This window comes from Elephas maximus, chromosome 1 (genome assembly GCF_024166365.1).
Source record: "Elephas maximus indicus isolate mEleMax1 chromosome 1, mEleMax1 primary haplotype, whole genome shotgun sequence".
NCBI lineage: Eukaryota > Metazoa > Chordata > Mammalia > Proboscidea > Elephantidae > Elephas > Elephas maximus.
This window is the reverse complement of record NC_064819.1, coordinates 968,254-986,909: the sequence shown is the minus strand read 5'-3', so window position 1 is coordinate 986,909 and position 18,656 is coordinate 968,254. Positions and strand designations below refer to the sequence as shown.

The 18,656-nt window shown below is 39.4% G+C and overlaps 1 protein-coding gene across 15 annotated transcripts in view; it reads right to left on the bottom strand.

Moving 5' to 3' along the window:
- The window catches only part of LOC126071864 (OX-2 membrane glycoprotein-like), a 317,661-nt gene that overhangs the window by 106,777 nt on the left and 192,228 nt on the right, over window positions 1-18,656 (bottom strand). For 2 of the 15 annotated variants that reach the window (XR_007516392.1, XM_049876278.1), the window contains exon 6: window positions 18,534-18,656. The exons of 11 other annotated variants lie outside the window; for them this stretch is intronic. Coding sequence is in view for 2 of the 4 variants with exons in the window: in XM_049876240.1 (XP_049732197.1) it covers window positions 6,270-7,301 (1,032 nt within the window). In the remaining 2 variants the exon portion in view is untranslated. Of the gene's footprint in view, window positions 1-673 lie in introns of those variants that run through there. 2 more of the 15 variants (XM_049876240.1, XM_049876230.1) reach the window with 2 other exon arrangements.

Here is an 18,656-nt window from a genome sequence, read left to right as displayed (position 1 = left end):
CAGTCACTTAATTAATAATTGCTGAAAATGAGATTCCAAAATTTGGTGCTGTTTATCTTCCATCAGACCTAGCAGAGGTGGGTAAATGGTTACTGAGCTCCATTGCTAACCAAAAAGTTGGAGGGTCAAGTTCACCCAGAGGTGCCTTGGAAGACAAGCATGGTAATACTTCCAGAAAAAGTCAGCCATTGAAAACCCTGTGGAGCACAGCTCTACTCTGACACACATGGAGTCATCATCAGTCATGACTCAAGCCTCTTTAGCCCTTACGGGCCTGACACCTCCTCAGCAATGTCTGCCAGGCCTAATGTATAAGGTGGTGTCTGGAGGTAAAGAAGGAAAAGAGGAGAAAAGGTAGGAAAAAATAGTGTGCCACAGAAGAAGGGAAAAGAAATAAAAGCTTATTTTGGGGAAACAGCGGCCTTAGGCCTCAGTGGAACCTGAGCCCATTCTTGGAATACCTTACAAATGTTCTGGTTTCTTAGCTATACCTAAACATTTTGCTGTCACAGTTTAAAATACCTTAAAGAATGAACAATCAGAAAACTGAAAATATGGGTTACGTCAAAATTGAATTATCACAGCCGAGAACTATATTTAATCCGTCCATTGACCATTAGTCTCCTCACCTGTAAAATATGAATAATGATATGGTCTTCTAGGTTCTCTGCAAAGATCAAATGAAACAATATAAACTCATGCACAGAATCTGGCTCATAAACTCATAGCACAGAATCTGGCTCATAGTAGCTAACAAATACATACCACCCCCTCAAAAAAACCTTCTGCATTTTACAGGAACACCCTGGGTGGTGCAAACAGTTAACATGTTTGCCTGCTAACAGAAACACTGGAAGTTTAAGTCCACTCAAAAGTGCCTTAGAAGACAGACCTGGTGATCTACTTCAGAAAAATCGACTATTGATAACCCTGTGGATCCCAGGTCTACTCTGACATACATGGGGTCACCATGAGTTGGAATCAACTTAACAGCTGCTAGTTAATACTTTGCAGATAGCATCTAAAATTTGATTCTATCATCCCTTCATGGTGATGACAACTCCAGAAGGAATTGAGATCAGAATAGTTTTGCCAAAGTAGCTGTAAAAGCAACCAGGTAGGGCACAAAATCATGAAGTAGAGGAAATTTGCATTCTGTGACCACTACCTCCCAAAGCCTCAGCAAGACCCTAGGTATTCTTATGCTATATGTAGGACTCCCAGGCCATCAGCTGAAAGCTTAACTCAGGCCTGATTTCCCCAAACCCTGGGCCCTCCTCCCCGTAATATACCTGTCAGCAGTCTATATTGTATCACCTTCTGGCATTTGTTCTTAATTTTTGGAGGATCTCAAACCCTTTGAGATTCAAATGGAAGCTATGGATCCTTCCTTAGATGCAAGCAATAAATCATATATTCAACAAATATTTACTGAGCACTTATTCCATGCAAGGCACCGTGCTCAGTGCTAGAGACAGAACATTGAACATTTCAGATATCCTGTCTTGCCCTTAGGGAGTTTACCTTATAGAAAGGTAGTCAGACATTAAATAGCAAATTATGCAATTATTTACACTATTAATTATTTAAGGGGAGGACATATGGGCCAGGGTAGGGGTGTGTGAATATCTGAACTAGCCTGAAGGGGGAGGTTCTAGAAGTTTTCTCTTAAGAAATTTTATTAGCTGAGAGCTCAAGAATCAGTAGAATGTAGCCAGCCAAATGGAGTAGTGAGGATGTCATGAGGGAAATTTTCCAGGCAGAACGAACAGCATGTGTTCAGGCCCTGAAGTAAACAGAAAAAAGGCATAGTCAAGGAATGGGTGATAGATCGCAATGATGGTTCTGATTCTTCATTCTACATTTCATTCTCATCCTTTATTGTGTGCATTTGAAGTTTCTCTCACTAAAAAGGCAACATCTATTTCTACACTCCTTGAATCTGGGATGGACTTGTGGCTTGCTTTGGCAAAGAGAATGTGGTAGAAGTGACATATGCCAGTTCCAAATCTAGGCAGCAGAAGGCACTGTGTGCCTCCACTTGTTCTCTATTTCCACAGGAATGTGCTCTGGACAGCCTCCTGGAGGCTAAGAGACCTGTGGGGCAGAACCGAGGCCTGTCGGTTTTTCTAGATAGCAGCCAGCTGATTCCCAGACATGTGAGCAAGCGCAGCCAAGATCCACAGAGCTATCTAGTCAATTGAGCAAAACACCATGGTGGTTGTATGCCTCTGAGATTTGGTGGTGGCTAGTCAACATCGTTGTGAGACTAGAGAATCGATTCAGTCAACGTGGCTGAAATACACAGAGGGTAGGGGAAATGGTGCAAGATGAAGTGGGTAAAGCAGCTGGGGACCAGACTGTTGTCCCTGTTAAAGATCCTGGATTAGGTTCTAAGAGCAATTGAAAGCCATAATCAATATTTAGAAAGACTATTTAGGTAGGTTTGAGGAGGCTGGATTAGCAATATTTCACATAAGTGATGATAAGATCTAGAATAAAGGCAGCAGTGGTGGAGATGCAAAGATGCAGCTCTTATATTTAGGAGGTAACATAAATAGGATTTTGATTAATTGGCTATGGGGACAGAGAGAGAGAGACGTGTTCAGCGTGCCTGCCAGGTGTCTGGTTTGTGTGTCTAATGGATCACAACATTCACTGTGACAAGGAAAAGCAGAGGAGGACTGGATACAGCACTGGAAACACCAGGAGTTCAGCTTTGGACCTTTTCAGTCTGAGTTGCTTGTGATGTATCTAAGCAGAGATGTTCAGTAGGCAGTTAGATATACATTTATGGAGCCCAGAAGAGAGGTCTGGGTTAGAAGTAGTAATTTGGATTTGTGAATGTATAGATCATAATTGAAGCCATGGGTGTGGACGAGATCACACCAGGAAATACATATGAAGTCTGAAAAGTATAGAGTGTTGATATCTAAACTTTCAAGAAATGCACATTTTAAAGGTTGGGTAGAGGAGGATGGGCTTGAAAGATAAAAGAAAAATCAAGAGTACATGGGATCAAATATGATGATAGCATAGACGAAGAGAGTCTAGACTGAGATACCCTTAGAAGATGTAAAAAATATTTCATTGAATTTAGTGACATGGAGGTCATTGGAGTCCTTCCAGAATTTTAAGCAAATATTTGCCTAAAATTTCAAACAGCTCACAGAGTAACCCACTCACATGCCAATGAAGTCCACATTAAGAAAGCCTATGGGCAGCATCCTAGTAGCCTTCTATTCAGATAACCTAATTGGCTTCAAAGTATTAATTATCTACTCTCTCAAAGTTAAGGAAAAAATCATACCTGACTTTAACACCAAATGCAATTATGCAAGTTTTGTGTACCCAGGTAAGCTAGTGGCCCAAGAAAGAGGTTATAATAATATTAAAAAATATATATATAATTATATAAAAAAAGAGGTTATAATAATATAAAAAGCTTTCCGTATGAAATCTTGTTTCTCTGGAAGCCTGGAAAGCATTAGATGAATCAACTGTAGGGAGATGGCTGCACAGATATGAAACTCTGCCAGGTATTCCCAAACTATTTTCCAGGCATGGCCAGCATCACCTTCTTCCTGCCCCAGAAACTCACCTTCCTGTTTGGACAAAACTCTTATTATTAACTCAACTGGAGATAATGGACAATGATGTGAATTAAATCTGGGGATTCCTAAGAAGTGATTCTGGGAAACTATGGTCAGAAATATCTAAATCTGATGAAATCAAAGCATAAGAGTGTCTTAAGAGACTCCTGTTCCACCGGATGACGCCTCTCTTCTGACCATTAACTGATGAAGCATTCCTCCAATTACAGGATACCAGCTATTTTGTAACTCAGCCCCTCATACTCTTTAGCATCTCCAGTAACTAGAAAGTCATCCTTTTACTTTCTCCCAGTTGGCTCAAGTTCTGCTGTCTGCACCTTTGTATCCATTTCTGGTGGATGTTGTACCAAATTACCAATTTGGTGGTTTAAAACAACAGAAATGTATTCTCTCATAGTTCTGGAAGCTGGAGGTCTGAAATCAAGTTGCCAGTAGGGCCAACTCCCTCCAAAGGCTCTGGGGGACAGTCTGTTCCTTGCCTCTTCTAAATTCTGGTGGCTGGAGCCTGTCTGGATATGGCCTTGGCCATGGCTGTATCACTCCAGTCTCTGCCTCTGCTCTCACATGGCCTCCTCTTCTTCTCTGTGTCTCTCATAAGGACACTTAGGATTATGGTCCGCCTGTATAATCCAGGATGATCTCATCTCAAGATCCTTGATTGAGTTACATCTTCAAAGACTCTTTTCCCAAATAAGGTAATATTCACAGGTTAAGGAGAAAATAACTGCCATTACTGAAGACCTACTATGTGCCAGGCATAGGGAAGAATAGTATAGGAAATGTTAGTCTCTATTTTTCCTCTTCCTATTAATTACCATTTCTCTTCCCTGCATTTAAAGCAGTTGGTGGTCTTTGCCAACAGCCTTAGAGAAATGATGTGACAGGGGGACAATAAACAATAACCTATTTTTATTTTGGAGCTCCTGGGTGATGCACGTGGTTAAGCGCTTGACTACTAGTAAAAAAGTTGGTGATTTGAACCCACTCAGTGGCACCTTGGGAGATAGTCCTGAAGATCTGCTTCTAAAAGGTCACAGCCTTGAAAACCATATGGAGCCATTCTATTCTGCACACGGGGTCCCTATGAGTCAAAATCGACTCAATGGCAACTAACAACAACAATTTTATTTTAAAAAAGGCTAAAATCTCAAGCTTTTGGAGGAAAAGAATTGATGCATGTGTTAGGAGGGAAAAGGAGCAGAGCAGAGACAGGGTGGAGGTCTAAGCATGCCAAGAGGAGAGGGCGTCTGGGTAGATCCAATAATGTTCAAACTGTCTGTATCAGACAAGGATACTGTAAGGACCTTGTGGTTAGTCCCAACAGGAGAATTATAATTCAAGACTCTTTGGGCTTGGAGCAAAGTCATGCCCTTTCAGCCAAAAAACAAACAAACAAAACTATTTCCTTTTGATTACAGCTCTTGGCTTATTATTGGGTCCTGGCAGATCCTAAATGCCTGATCGTTGGGCACCGAGTAACTCTACCTAGATTCATGAACTTTGTGATCTGTCCCATCCAGAGAAAGTGGTGGACATTCTCAGTGATACTAAGTCCATCATCAAGTGGAATTAGGATATATAAAACTGGGCTTGACCAGGGCCTAAAGATACAAGTAAATCGTGTAGGTAATTAATCATTGAATGAATTACATGTGTTACTTAATGTCCATGATACCTTCTGTGAAATAGGATTGTATGTCATTTGGACGTTGTGATAACACCATATTATATACAGGCAGTCCCCAGATTATGAACAAGTTCCTTTCCTAAGTCTGTCTTTGAGTCATAATTGTACAGAATTTGGAATGTTACATATGGTTCGAATCTAATGTTGGTTAGTCAAATGTTTGTCTTAGTGTATACATACATCATGCACAACAGTGAAAGACTGAAATCTTTCCCCTAAGATCAAGAAAAAGACAAGCATGCCTGTTTTTCCCATTTCTTTTATACTCAACATTGTATTAGAAGTTCTAGCCAGAACAATTAGGGAATAAAAAAAGAAATAAAGGCATCCAAATTGGAAAGGAAGAATTAAAACTATCTCTATATTTTTTTATTCATAGATGACAGTATATTATATGCATAAAGTTCTAAAGAATTAAAAAAAAAACTGTTACAGCTAATAAGTTCAGCAAAGTTGCAGGATACATCAATACACAAAATCATTTGTATTCCCATACATTTGGAAAGGAAATTAAAAAGGCAATTCCATTTACGATAGCATCTAAGAGAATAAAATACTTAGGAATAAATTTTATCAAGAAGATGGAAAATTTGTACACTGAAACTAAAAAGGATTGCTGAAAGAAATTAAATATCTAAGTAAATGGAGAGACATCCTTTCCCATGGATAGGAAGGCTAACACTTTTAAGATGGTGGTACTCCCCAGAGGAATCTAAAGAGTCAATGTAACTTCCACCAAAAACCCAATGGCATTTCATGTCTGTGTGTGCAGAAATGGAAAACCGATCCTAAAACTGACACGCAGTTGCCAGGAACCCCAAATAACCAAAACAATTCTGAAAAAGAACAAAGTAGGAGGACTCACACTTTCCTATTTCAAAAATTACTCTAAAGCTACAGGAGTTAAAACAGTGGGTACTGGCATAAGACTAGACATATAGGTCAATGGAATAGATTTGTTGTTGTTGTTAGGTGCTGTCAAGTTGGTTCCGACTCATAGAGACCGTATGCACAACAGAATGAAACACTGCTCGGTCCTGAGCCATCCTTACAATTGTTGTTATGCTTGAGCTCATTGTTGCAGCCTCTGTGTCAATCCACCTTGTTGAGGGTCTTCCTCTTTTCTGCTGACCCTGTACTCTGCCAAGCATGAAGTCCTTCTCCAGGGACTGATCCCGCCTGACAACATGTCCAAAGTATGTAAGATGCAGTTTCGCCATCCTTGCCTCTAAGGAGCATTCTGGCTGTACTACTTCTAAGACAGATTTGTCCATTCTTTTGGCAGTCCATGGTATATTCAATATTCTTCGCAAACACCACAATTGAAAGCTGTCAATTCTTCTTCGGTCTTTCTTATTCATTGTCCAGCTTTCACACGCAAGTGATGCAATTGAAAATACCATGGCTTGGGTCAGGCGCATCTTAGTCTTCAAGGTGATATCTTTGCTCTTCAACACTTTGAAGAGGTGCTTTGCAGCAGATTTGCCCAATGCAATGCGTCTTTTGATTTCTTGACTGCTGCTTCCATGGCTGTTGATTATGGATCCAAGTAAAATGAAATCCTTGACAACTTTACTCTTTTCTCCATTTATCATGGTATTGCTCATTGGTCCAGTTGTGAGGATTTTTGTTTTCTTTATGTTGAGGTGCAATCCATACTGAAGGCTGTGGCCTTTGATCTTCATTAGTAAGTGCTTCAAGTCCTCTTCACTTTCAGCAAGCAAGATTGTGTCATCTGCATAACGCAGGTTGTTAATGAGTGTTCCTCCAATCCTGATGCCCAGTTCTTCTTTATATAGTCCAACTTCTTGGTTTATTTGCTCAGCATACAGATTGAATAAGTATGGTGAAAGAATACAATACTGACGCACAGCTTTCCTGACTTTAAACCAATCAGCATCCCTTTGTTCTGTCCAAACAACTGCCTCCTGATCTATGTAAAGTTTCCTCACGAGCACAATTAAGTGTTCTGGAATTCCCATTTTCGCAATGTTATTCATACTTCGCTATGATCCACACAGTCGAATGCCTTTGCATAGTCAATAAAACACAGGTAAACATCCTTCTGGTATTCTCTGCTTTCAGCCAGGATCCATCTGACATCAGCAATGATATCCCTGCTTCCATGTCCTCTTCTGAAACCAGCCTGGCAGTTCCCTGTCGATATACTGCTGTAGCCATTTTTGAATGATCTTTAGCAAAATTTTGGTTGCATGTGATATTAATGATATTTTTCCATAATTTCCACATTCAGTTGGATCACCTTTCATGGAAATAGGCATAAATATAGATCTCTTCCAGTCAGTTGGCCAGGAAGCTCTCTTCCATATTTCTTGGCATAGACGAGTGAGCACCTCCAGCGCTTCATCTGTTTGTTGAAACATCTCGATTGATATTCCATCAATTCCTGGAGCCTTGTTTTCTGCCAGTGCCTTCAGAGCAGCTTGGACTTCTTCCTTCAGTACTATCGGTTCCTGATCATATGCCACCTCTTGAAATGGTTGAACATTGACTAATTCTTTTTGGTATAATGACTCTGTGTATTCCTTCCATCTTCTTTTGATGCTTCCGGCATCATTTAATATTTTCCCCATAGAATCCTTCACTATTGCAACTGGAGGCTTGAATTTTTTCTTCAGTTCTTTCAGCTTGAGAAACTCCTAGCGTGTTCTTCCCTTTTGGTTTTCCATTTCCAGCTCTTTGCACATGTCATTATAATACTTTGTCTTCTCGAGAAGCCCTTTGAAATCTCCTGTTCAGTTCTTTTACTTCATCAATTCTTCCTTTTGCTTTAGCTGCTCAGTGTTCGAGAGCAAATTTCAGAGTCTCCTCTGATATCCGTCTTGGTCTTTTCTTTCTTTCCTGTCTTTTTCAATGACCTCTTGCTTTCTTCATGGATGATGTCCTTGATGTCATTCCACAACTCGTCTGGTCTTCGGTCACTAGTGTTCCATGCATCAAACCTATTTTTCAGATGGTCTTTAAATTCAGGTGGGATGTACTCAAGGTCATATTTTGGCTCTCGTGGACTTGCTCTGATTTTCTTCAGTTTCAGCTTGAACTTGCATATGAGCAGTTGATGGTCTGTTCCACAGTTGGTCCTTGGCCTTGTTCTGACTGACGATATTGAGCTTTTCCATCGTCTCTTTCCACAGATATAGTCAATTTGATTTCTGTGTGTTCCATCTGGCGAGGTCCACATGTATAGTCACTGTTTATGTTGGTGAAAGAAGGTATTTTCAATGAAGTTATTGGTCTTGCAAAATTCTATCATTCGATCTCCGGCATTGTTTCTATCACCAAGGCCATATTTTTCAACTACTGACCCTTCTTCTTTGTTTCCAACTTTCGCCTTCCAATCACCAGTAATTATCAATGCATCTTGATTGCATGTTCGATCAATTTCAGGCTGCAACAGCTGATACAAATCTTCAATTTCTTCATCTTTGACCCTAGTGGTTGGTGTGCAAATTTGAATTATAGTCATGTTAACTGGTCTTCCTTGTAGGCGTATGGATATTATCCTATCACTGACAGCGTTGCACTTCAGGATACATCTTGAAGCATTCTTTTTGACGATGAATGCAAAGCCATTCGTCTTTGAGTTGTCATTCCCAGCATAGTAGACTATATGATCGTCCAATTCGAGATGGCCAATACCCATCCATTTCAGCTCACTAATGCCTAGGACATTGATGTTTATGTGTTCCATTTCATTTTTGACAATTTCCAATTTTTCTAGATTCATACTTCTTACATTCCAGGTTCTGATTATTAATGGATGTTTGCAGATGTTTCTTCTCATTTTGAGTCTTGCCACATCAGCAAATGAAGGTCCCAAAAGCTTTACTCCATCCACATCATTAAGGTCGACTCTACTTTGAGGAGGCAGCTCTTCCCCAGTCATCTTTTGAGTGCCTTCCAACCTGGGGGGCTCATCTTCCACCACTATATCAGACAATGTTCCACTGCTATTCATAAGGCTTTCACTGGCTAATATTTTTCAGAAGTAGACTGCTGGGTCCTTCTTCCTAGTCCATCTTAGCCTGGAAGCTCAGCTGAAACCTGTCCTCCATGGGTGACCCTGCTCGTATCTGAATACCGGTGGCATAGCTTCCAGCATCACAGCAACGCGCAAACCCCCACAGTACGACAAACTGACAGACACGTGGCGGGGGAGGAATAGATTTAAGAGTCCAGAAACTAAAGTCATACATCTCTTATGGTCAATTGATTTTTGACAAGAGTGTCAAGACCAACAGTCTCTTCAACAAATAGGGCTGGACAACTGGATATACACATGCCAAAGAATAAACTTGGATGCCTTATCTCAAATCCTATACAAAAATCAACCCAAAGTGTATCAAAAGACCCAAATTTATGAGCTAAAACTATAAAACTCTTAGAAGAAAACATAAAAGCAAATCTTTGGATTTGGCAAGTTTCTTTCATATGACATTCATACCACAAGGAACAAAAGAAAAATAGATAAATAGGACTTCATCGAAATTAGACTGTGAATTATCAAGGATATTATCAAGAGACTGAAAAGATAACCCACAAAATGGAAGAAAATATTTGTAAATCAAATACCTGATAAGGGTCTAATATCCATAATATATAAAGAATTCTTACAGCTCAACAACAAAAAGACAAACAGCCCTATTAAAATATGAATACAAAAATTTGAACAGATATTTCCACACAGAAGATATTTTCATGGCTAACCATGAAAATATGCTGAATATCTTTAACCATCAGGGAAAAGAACAACAAAACCACAGTGAGCTATCACTTCATGCCCACTAGGATTGCCAATAATAAAAAAAGAGTTAAAAAAAAAAAAAGGAAAAACTGTTGGTGGGAACATGGAGAAACTGAAACCTCGTATGTTGCTAGTGGGAATGTAAAATGGTGCAGTCATTGTGGAAAACAGTTTGGCGGTTCCTCAATAAATTAAGCAGAAAATTACCATACGACACAGCAATTCCACTCCTGGGTGGAATTTCCAAAAAAATTGAAAAAAAAGTCAAATGTGTTCAAACAAAAAGATGTACATGAATGATCACAGAAGTTTTATTCATTATAGCCAAAGGTGAAAACGACACAATGCCCATCAACTGATAGATGAATGGATAAACAAAATGTGGTATATTCATACAGTGGAATATTTTTATTCAGTCATAAAAAGGAATGTAGTACTGATACATCCTACAACAAGGACAAACTTTGAAAATATGCTGAGAAAAAAGCCAGACACAAAAGCCACATATTATATGATTCTATTGGAAACCCTGGTGGCCTAGTGATTAAGACCTATGGCTGCTAACGAAAAAGGTCGCCAGTTTGAATCCACCAGGTGCTTCTTGGAAACTCTATGGGGCAGTTCTACTCTGTCCTATAGGGTCGCTATGAGTCGGAATCAACTGGATGGCAATGGTTTTCTTTGCATTTATTTAAACATATGAAATATCCAGGATGGGTAAATCCATAGAGCCAGAAACAGATTAGTGGTTCCTAGGGGTGGTTTCTGAAACTTACTCTTGAAAGTAGAGTAGCTAAAGCTAATGAAGAAATGATGAAGTAAAATTGCTGAACAGAAGATTCAAAGGTCAACTCAAGAAGACAAAGAAAATATTGTAATGACATGTGCAAAGTCCTGGAGTTAGAAAACTCAAAGAGAAGAACATGCTCAGCATCTCTCAAGCTGAAGAAAAATTCAAGCCTCAAGTTGCAATATTGAAGGATTCTGTGGGCAAACGGAAACCCTGGTGGCATAGTGGTTAAGTGCTATGGCTGCTAACCAAAGGGCCAGCAGTTCAAACCTGCCAGGCACTCCTTGGAAACTCTACAGGGCAGTTCTACTCTGTCCTATAGGGTCACTATGAGTCGGAATCAACTCGACAGCACTGGGTTTAGTTTTTTTTTTGGTTATGGGCAAATACTGAATGGCACATGAAGCATCAAAATTAGATGGAAGGAATACACAGAGCCACCATACCAAAAAGAATTGGTCGACACTCAACCATTTCAGGAGGTAGCATATGATCAAGAACTGATGGTATAGAAGAAAGAAGTACAAGCTGCACTGAAGCCATTGGAGAAAAACAAGGCTCCAGGAATTGACAGAATACCAATTGAGATGTTTCAATGAATGAATGCAGCACTGGAGGTGCTCACTCATCTATGCCAAGAAATTTGGAAGACAGCTACCTGGCTAAAAGACTGGAAGAGATTCCCATTTGTGCCCATTCCAAAGAAAGGTAAGCCAACAGAATGTGGAAATTATCAAACAATATCATTAATATTACACGCAAGTAAAATTTTGGGGAAGATCATTCAAAAACAGTTGCAGCAGTACATCAACAAGAATCTACCAGAAATTCAAGCTGGATTCAAAAGAGGACGTGGAATAAGGGATATCATTGCGGATGTCAGATTGTTCTTGGCTGAAAACAGAGAATATCAGAAAGATGTTTACCTGTGTTTTATTGACTATGCAAAGGCATTCAACTGTGCGGATCATAACAAATTATGGATAACTTTGGAAAGAATGGAAATTCCAGAACACTTAATTGTGCTCATGAGGAACCTGTACATAGATCAAGAGGCAGTTGTTTAAACAGAACAGTGGGATACTGCATGGTTTAAAATCAGGAAAGGTGTGAGTCAGGGTTGTATCTTTTCACCATACTTATTCAGTCTGTATGCTCGAGCCAGTAATCTGAGAAGCTGGGCTATATGAAGAAGAACACTGGTTCAGGAATGCAGGAAGACTCATTAACAACCTGTGATATGCAGATGACACAACCTTGCTTAATGAAAGCAAAGACATGATGGTTAAGATTGTGTGTCAACTTGGCTGGGCCATGATTCTCAGTGTTTTGGCATTTGTATGATGTTGTGATCACCTCCCCATTGAGATTCGATATGTGATTACCCCATGATGGGATCTACTGTAGTACTGGCATGAGCAGGGCCTGTGGTGCCTCACCACCACGCCCTAAGCCTTCATCTTTCCACCCTTCACTGCCTAGCTCTTCTTGCTTGCCTTGCTGGGCTTTTGCTTATTCTAGATCCTGCAGCTGGCTCTTGTTCTTCTGATCTCTGGTTCTTGGGACTTGGGTTAGCAGCTTGCATGCTGGTCTTCAGATTTTTTGATCTTCACAGCCTGCTACAGCCCTGCTCTGGGGCCTGCTGATCTGGGGCTCACCAGCCCCTGTGGCTACGGGAATCAGGAGAATCCTCTTTTGTGCCCCAAAGACTTGGGACATTGCAACCTGTAAAAACCGTGTGCACCATTTCTTTGATATAAATCTCTCTCTCTTTCCCTCTGTCTCTCTATTTACATATATATACTTTACTGGTTTTGCTTCTCTAGAGAACCCAGCCTAAGACAAAATAAGACTTGAGGCACTTACAGATGAAGATCAAAGACCACAGCCTTTGGTATGAATTACACCTCAACATAAAGAAAACAAAAATCCTCACAACTGGACCAATGAGCAACATCATGATAAACGGAGAAAAGATTGAAGTTGTCAAGGATTTCATTTTACTTGGATCCACAATCAACAGCCATGGAAGTGGCAGCCAAGAAATCACATGTGGTACTGCATCGGGAAAATTGTCTGCAAAAGACCTCTTTAAAGTGTTCAAAAGAGAAGGTGTCACTTTGAGGACTAAGGTGCGCCTGACCTAAGCCATGACATTTTCAATTGCCTCACATGCATGTAAAGGCCGGACAATGAATAAGGAAGACTGAAGAGGAACTGATGCTTTTGAATTATGGTGTTGGTGAAGAATATTGAATATACCATGGATTACCAGAAGAACGAACAAACCTGTCTTGGACATACAACCAGAATGCTTAGAAGTGAGGATGGCAAGACTTGGTCTCATGTACTTTGGACATGTTATCAGGAGGGACCAGTCCCTGGAGAAGAATATCATGAAGGTCAGCAAAAAAGAGGAAGACCCTCGATGAGATGGACTGACATAATGGCTTCAACAATGGGCTTGCTATGAGTCAGAGCCGACTGTACTGTACATAGCAACCACAGGGGCGGAAGGGAGGAGGGAACAAGGAGTGACTGCTTGCTTAATGAAAACATTCTGGAACCAGACATCAGTGATCATTGTACAACGTTGTAAATGTACTAAATGCTACTGGATTGTAAACTCTAAAATGGTAAAAATAGAAAATTTTATGTCATGTGTATTTGACCACAATTAAAAAAAAAAAAGTTCACAGTACAAATCAGTGTTAGAATGAAAATTTATCATGAAATCAGGTACAGAATTTATCTTGCTATTTTCCTATGTATGTAAGTAATGACAAGATAAAAATAACTAAGTCTATATAAAAGTGCTCTTCCAAAGAATATAAAACAAATCCTGTAAGGGATAAGAAAATATACATCATAGTTTGAATTGGCGGAGGTTTTTATTTCCCCATTTTTTTTAGGAAAACATAAAATAATGGTGCATCTTATATAATCTTTGGCATCTCAGACTCAATGAAACACAATATTCCATCTAGTGACATTCTTATAAAATTTTTGCTTCCTATTCTAACCAGCTCTAAGTGAAATTACCTGTGAAGACCTTTCAGGCAAACCCATATGTATATCATTAACTCTCTGCATAAGCTTGAGTGACTTATAGTTCTTCATCTGTAAAATGTGGAGGTCATACATGACGACTTTGAGGCACCTTGGTTCAATTATTTTTCTATTCAATGCGGAAAAAAAATAACAAAGATTGGGTCTATGAAATTGGTACCATCATTCTATTTTGCAAAATGTTCCAAAAATATTTTGTAAATGGAATAATGGTACCCATTGGATAGACAGAATTCCTCTGGTCTCTCTGCATATAAAAACTGGAAAATTACAAGACATTACTGTGTTTATTCGTCTTGATATAAACCACAGTTTTTTCCTCCTGCATCTACCTCAAAACAGTACCAGTTCTCTTTCACCCCATTCCATCCTCCTTCTGTTCCATGAAACTGAGTTCTCTTTCATTCTCTTGGCTTCACTGATGTCCAGTGGAATAGTTTTGAAGAGGTCAGTAAAGTATCTTACTGCTATTTGTTCCTTCTAGTACATGGACAATATTTCTACCTAATTACACTAACTCAAAATGTAGCCTCAATCTACTCTCTCACTAGCTTGTAAAACAGTGAAGTGGGCTGTTTAATTAAGCAAAGGCTAGGTTTTAGGCATTACTTCCTGGAGAAATTAACAAAAGAAGTTTTGATCAAAATCCCTTCAAAAATTTCTAACATGTCAAAATTCTCTTCATCTAGTAATATCTAGCTCTGTCAGTTTATAACTGGAAAAATTACTTAGGCTTCTCAAGCCTCCAGGGTTTCTTTTGTAAAATGGAATAATGGTATCCATTTTGTAGAGTTGTTGTGAATGTTAAAGGAGATAATTTACAAAGAGCCATCAGCACTATGCCTAGATAAACAAACTGCTTAATAAATGTCAGTTATTTTTATCATCACTATTTTATACCATGTTGCGGTTTTCAACATGCTACCAGTGACTCATTTGAGGTAATTCTTGGGGTAATTCTCACAGTCCTGTATTTAGGTAAGTGTTTTGTCAGGAAATGCAGATTTGGTAGGAGGTGCCTCAAATGACCTCAGATTAGTTTATTTAGGGGTTGATTCTTGTTTGCCCCTCTTCTTTCAAAAAATGATTGAAGCAATTTCAAAATATGCAATATTTTAAAAAGCAGTAAATTAGGAAAATCGAAGCCAAGTAAAATGTAAGCAGACATATAGAAACCATAATGGTAAATACAATTCTACTGATTGTCGTACATGGCTCTCACAAAAATGTTAACAGTGGACTTTTATGGATGGAGGGATAATTTTTTACGTCTCTCCTTCCCTCTGTTTTACTCTACTATACCTCTGTTCTATAATGAGCATGCCTTATTTTTAGTATCAGAAAGACAATTGTTTATTAGACTTTGGCTTCTTGACAGTCAAGACAAACAAGGCAAGAAGGAAAAATTAGCTATGTGTATAGTTCACATCTTGAAGGAGGGAGTGTGCTAATTCCTCAAGGAAAATAATAGTTTTCCTGGTATTGATTTTCACTTGGGGCACTAAGTAGTATAATGGACCTTGTCTCTGCATCGTTTAACAGCAAGTGCAGTGAAAATGCCCAAATACTTCTTGCAGCATTGTTCCAAAAAAGCAAGGGTGTTAGTGATTCTGTAATGGGCTAAGGTCATGTATCCAAGATTACATGCTAATTCCATCCTTATCAATTAACCCTAAGAATCACTGTAGGATGAGCCCAGAGTGAGTAAAAGGCATGACTCCTGGGTCTGGGTCAAGATGAGTTTGAAGATGTGCTTTGTGCTGGCAATATTAGCTTGGAGTATCTGAGAACGATAAACAAAATAAGCGCTTAAAGCTTTGCAGTAATATTGTGTAACTCCAGAAGTGATGAGATTCCAGGTCCAGATATATCTAATTCTAACTATGAGGAGAAATATTCCAATTATAGAGGAAAGCAATGATGCTGCCAGGCAATATGAAGAGAATCTGACTCCAATTTTACCATCTGCAAAAGTGTGCGCTTTGGTAAAGCTTTGGAGGCCAAGGAAGCCGCTCCAATCTGTATGAGAAACTCTCTCTCTGCCATGTGTCTGACCATGGCAATTTCCTTGTGAATCCTTTTAATCCTGATTACTCAGACTGTGTCAGGTCCTGGTCTTTCTATCAACTCTTTCCTACTATGGCACCTGTTAAGAGAGTGTTAGCATAATGATTTTAACCCCTGAGTTCGGATGGGAGATTGAGAGCAAAGAATTTGGGATTCTATTTTCGTTGATAAAGGTCTAGAGTCATGGAATTGATGGTTGATTGGGGTCAGATTTTATCTGGATATCAAATGAAAAGGGGGCACAGTTGAGCATATTGTAAAAAGAAAGGAGACAGTAGTGTTATCGCGTTGATGGAATGCCACCCTCAAGTAGCCAAGTCATAGCAACATTGGAAGCAGTCCTTTTTTAATGTTGGGTTATGAGATTTTAAGCATATATACAAAAGTAGAGAGACACACATAATGAACCTCAGGTTCAATGATGATTAACATGTGGCCAATCCTACTTCAGTAACCCCACTACTTCCCTCTTACCCAGATCCAATATGTCGTACCAGTACATCTGTAACTATGTGGAGTTGAAGTGTAAACTGATTTTTAATAAATGCATTTCTGTTTTTTTTCCTATTTGTGATATTTATGCATGTTCACAAGTCATTTTTAAATACATGAGGGTAAGTTTATTTTGTCTGCTATTAGGTGCTAAATTTCTCCAGAGCCAGTACAGTGGGGAGCCTGAAAGGTAGAAAAATACTACCCACTGCAAGACACATGCTGCAATTCTGATCACCATGAACCCTGCTAGCAAAAAACACATATAAAAAGGAAGAGAGAAATGCAATGCTGCTTTCTAACAACTGTATGGTCAGAAAATTATTACGTATATAATTTATTCTCATCAGTCACGGTAGCTATGGTCTATAAAAAAAAAATCACTGCAAACACTGAATTAACAAAGACAGAGTCATTGCTTCTATAGGAAATATAAGCTTAGGTTGCTGTGAGCCTCTGGTCACAACATTTTCATCAATTGATCAGTTCGTAATCTTGTTTTATGTGGTCTGTTTAAAGACATTTTGTTTAATATATTGTTGATTCATTAACATTCAACTTATAGCCACCAGCACTATAACTCATGCCTGAGCAAAGCTTCTCTAACACAAGTATTCTCTCTGTAAGGCACGTAACAGCCTTCTTGCTTTAGGACACCAAACAGAACTTCAGCACTATGCTTGGGCACCATTTTTTTTTTTTTGTAATTATACTTTAGATGAAGGTTTACAGAGCAAATTAGTTTCTTGTTAAACAATTAATACACGTATTGTTTTCTGACATTTGTTGTCAGCCCTGTGACATGTCAACACACTCTCCTTCTTGACCTTAGGTTCCCCATTACCAGCTTTCCTGTCCCTTCCTTCCTTCTCATACTTGCTCCTGGGCTGGTGTGCCCCCTTAGTCTCTTTTTGTTCTATGGGCCCGTCTAATCTTTGGCTGAAGGGTGAACCTCAGGAATGACTTCAGTACTGAGTTAAAAGGGTGTCTGGGGACCATACTCTCAGGGTTTTTTTCCAGTCCCTGTCAGACCAGTAAGTCTGGTCTATTTTTGTGTGTGTGAGTTAGAATTTTGTTCTGGATTTTCTCCAGCTGTGTCCAAGACCTTGTATTGTGATCTCTGTCAGAGCAGTCAGTGGTAGTAGTCAGGTACCATCTAACTGTGCTGTGTTCAGTCTGGTGGAGGCTGTGGTAGTTGTGGTCCATCAGTCTTTTGGACTAATCTTTCCCTTGTGTCTTTGGTTTCCTTCACTCTCCCTTGCTCCAGACGGGGTGAGAGCAGTGAAGTATCTTAGATGGCTGCTCACAAGATTTTAAGATCACTTGGAGGCCATTTTAAACAGTGAAATTACAAAAACAAAAAAAAGGGGAGGAGGGCACTAGATACACCATGAAATGGATAGTTGCCTACAGTATGAGGACTGAAACAAGAAAGCGGAGCTGGAAACGTGTACGTCAGGTGACTGAAATTTTTTGCTGCTCTGTGCATGTCCTCAAATGACTGCAAAATCACCCTGAGTATTGATTTGAGGGGTACAGATAAATTTAGAGAGTAGGCACATTTGTATATATGAAATTCATGAATAATGTAGATAGATTATATATTTATGCTAAAATCCATCAGCACCTCTAGTCCACCTCTTTCTTCAAAAAAATCAAGCCACGCATGAGCCCAAGCTTGTGAAACCACATTTTTTCTTTCTCTTCACCTTTTCACCACCGTTGAAATGTTTTTTCTGACTGTTTAGCCTCTGAAACTTGAAGTGAATGGAAGTTCATTCACGCATGGCTTTACAAGTGTTGGCTTCATGAGAGTTCTTGTTTTTATTTTTAAATCTGATGTATCTAGAACTTCTTTCTCCCCAGCTGAAAATGTTCTTTTTCTTAGTTGTCAAGACCCAGGGAAAAAAATTCCCTTGCTGAAAACAATCAAAGCAACACTAAACCCAAAACTAGCCAGAGGAAATCCACTCAACAGAAAAGGAATTTTCCAGAACTTAAATGCAAGGTCAGAAGCATATTTTTTTATCTGAAAAACCAGATGTTTACCTGTTGCCTGCCAAAGAAGCTGAAGGTACATCCAAGGCCAGTCAGTGGTGGGCCTTTGAACTTCATGCAGGAGGAGGTGGCTCAGGAAAGTCGTGGTTTGCAGTAAACCCTGAGATCCTAAAG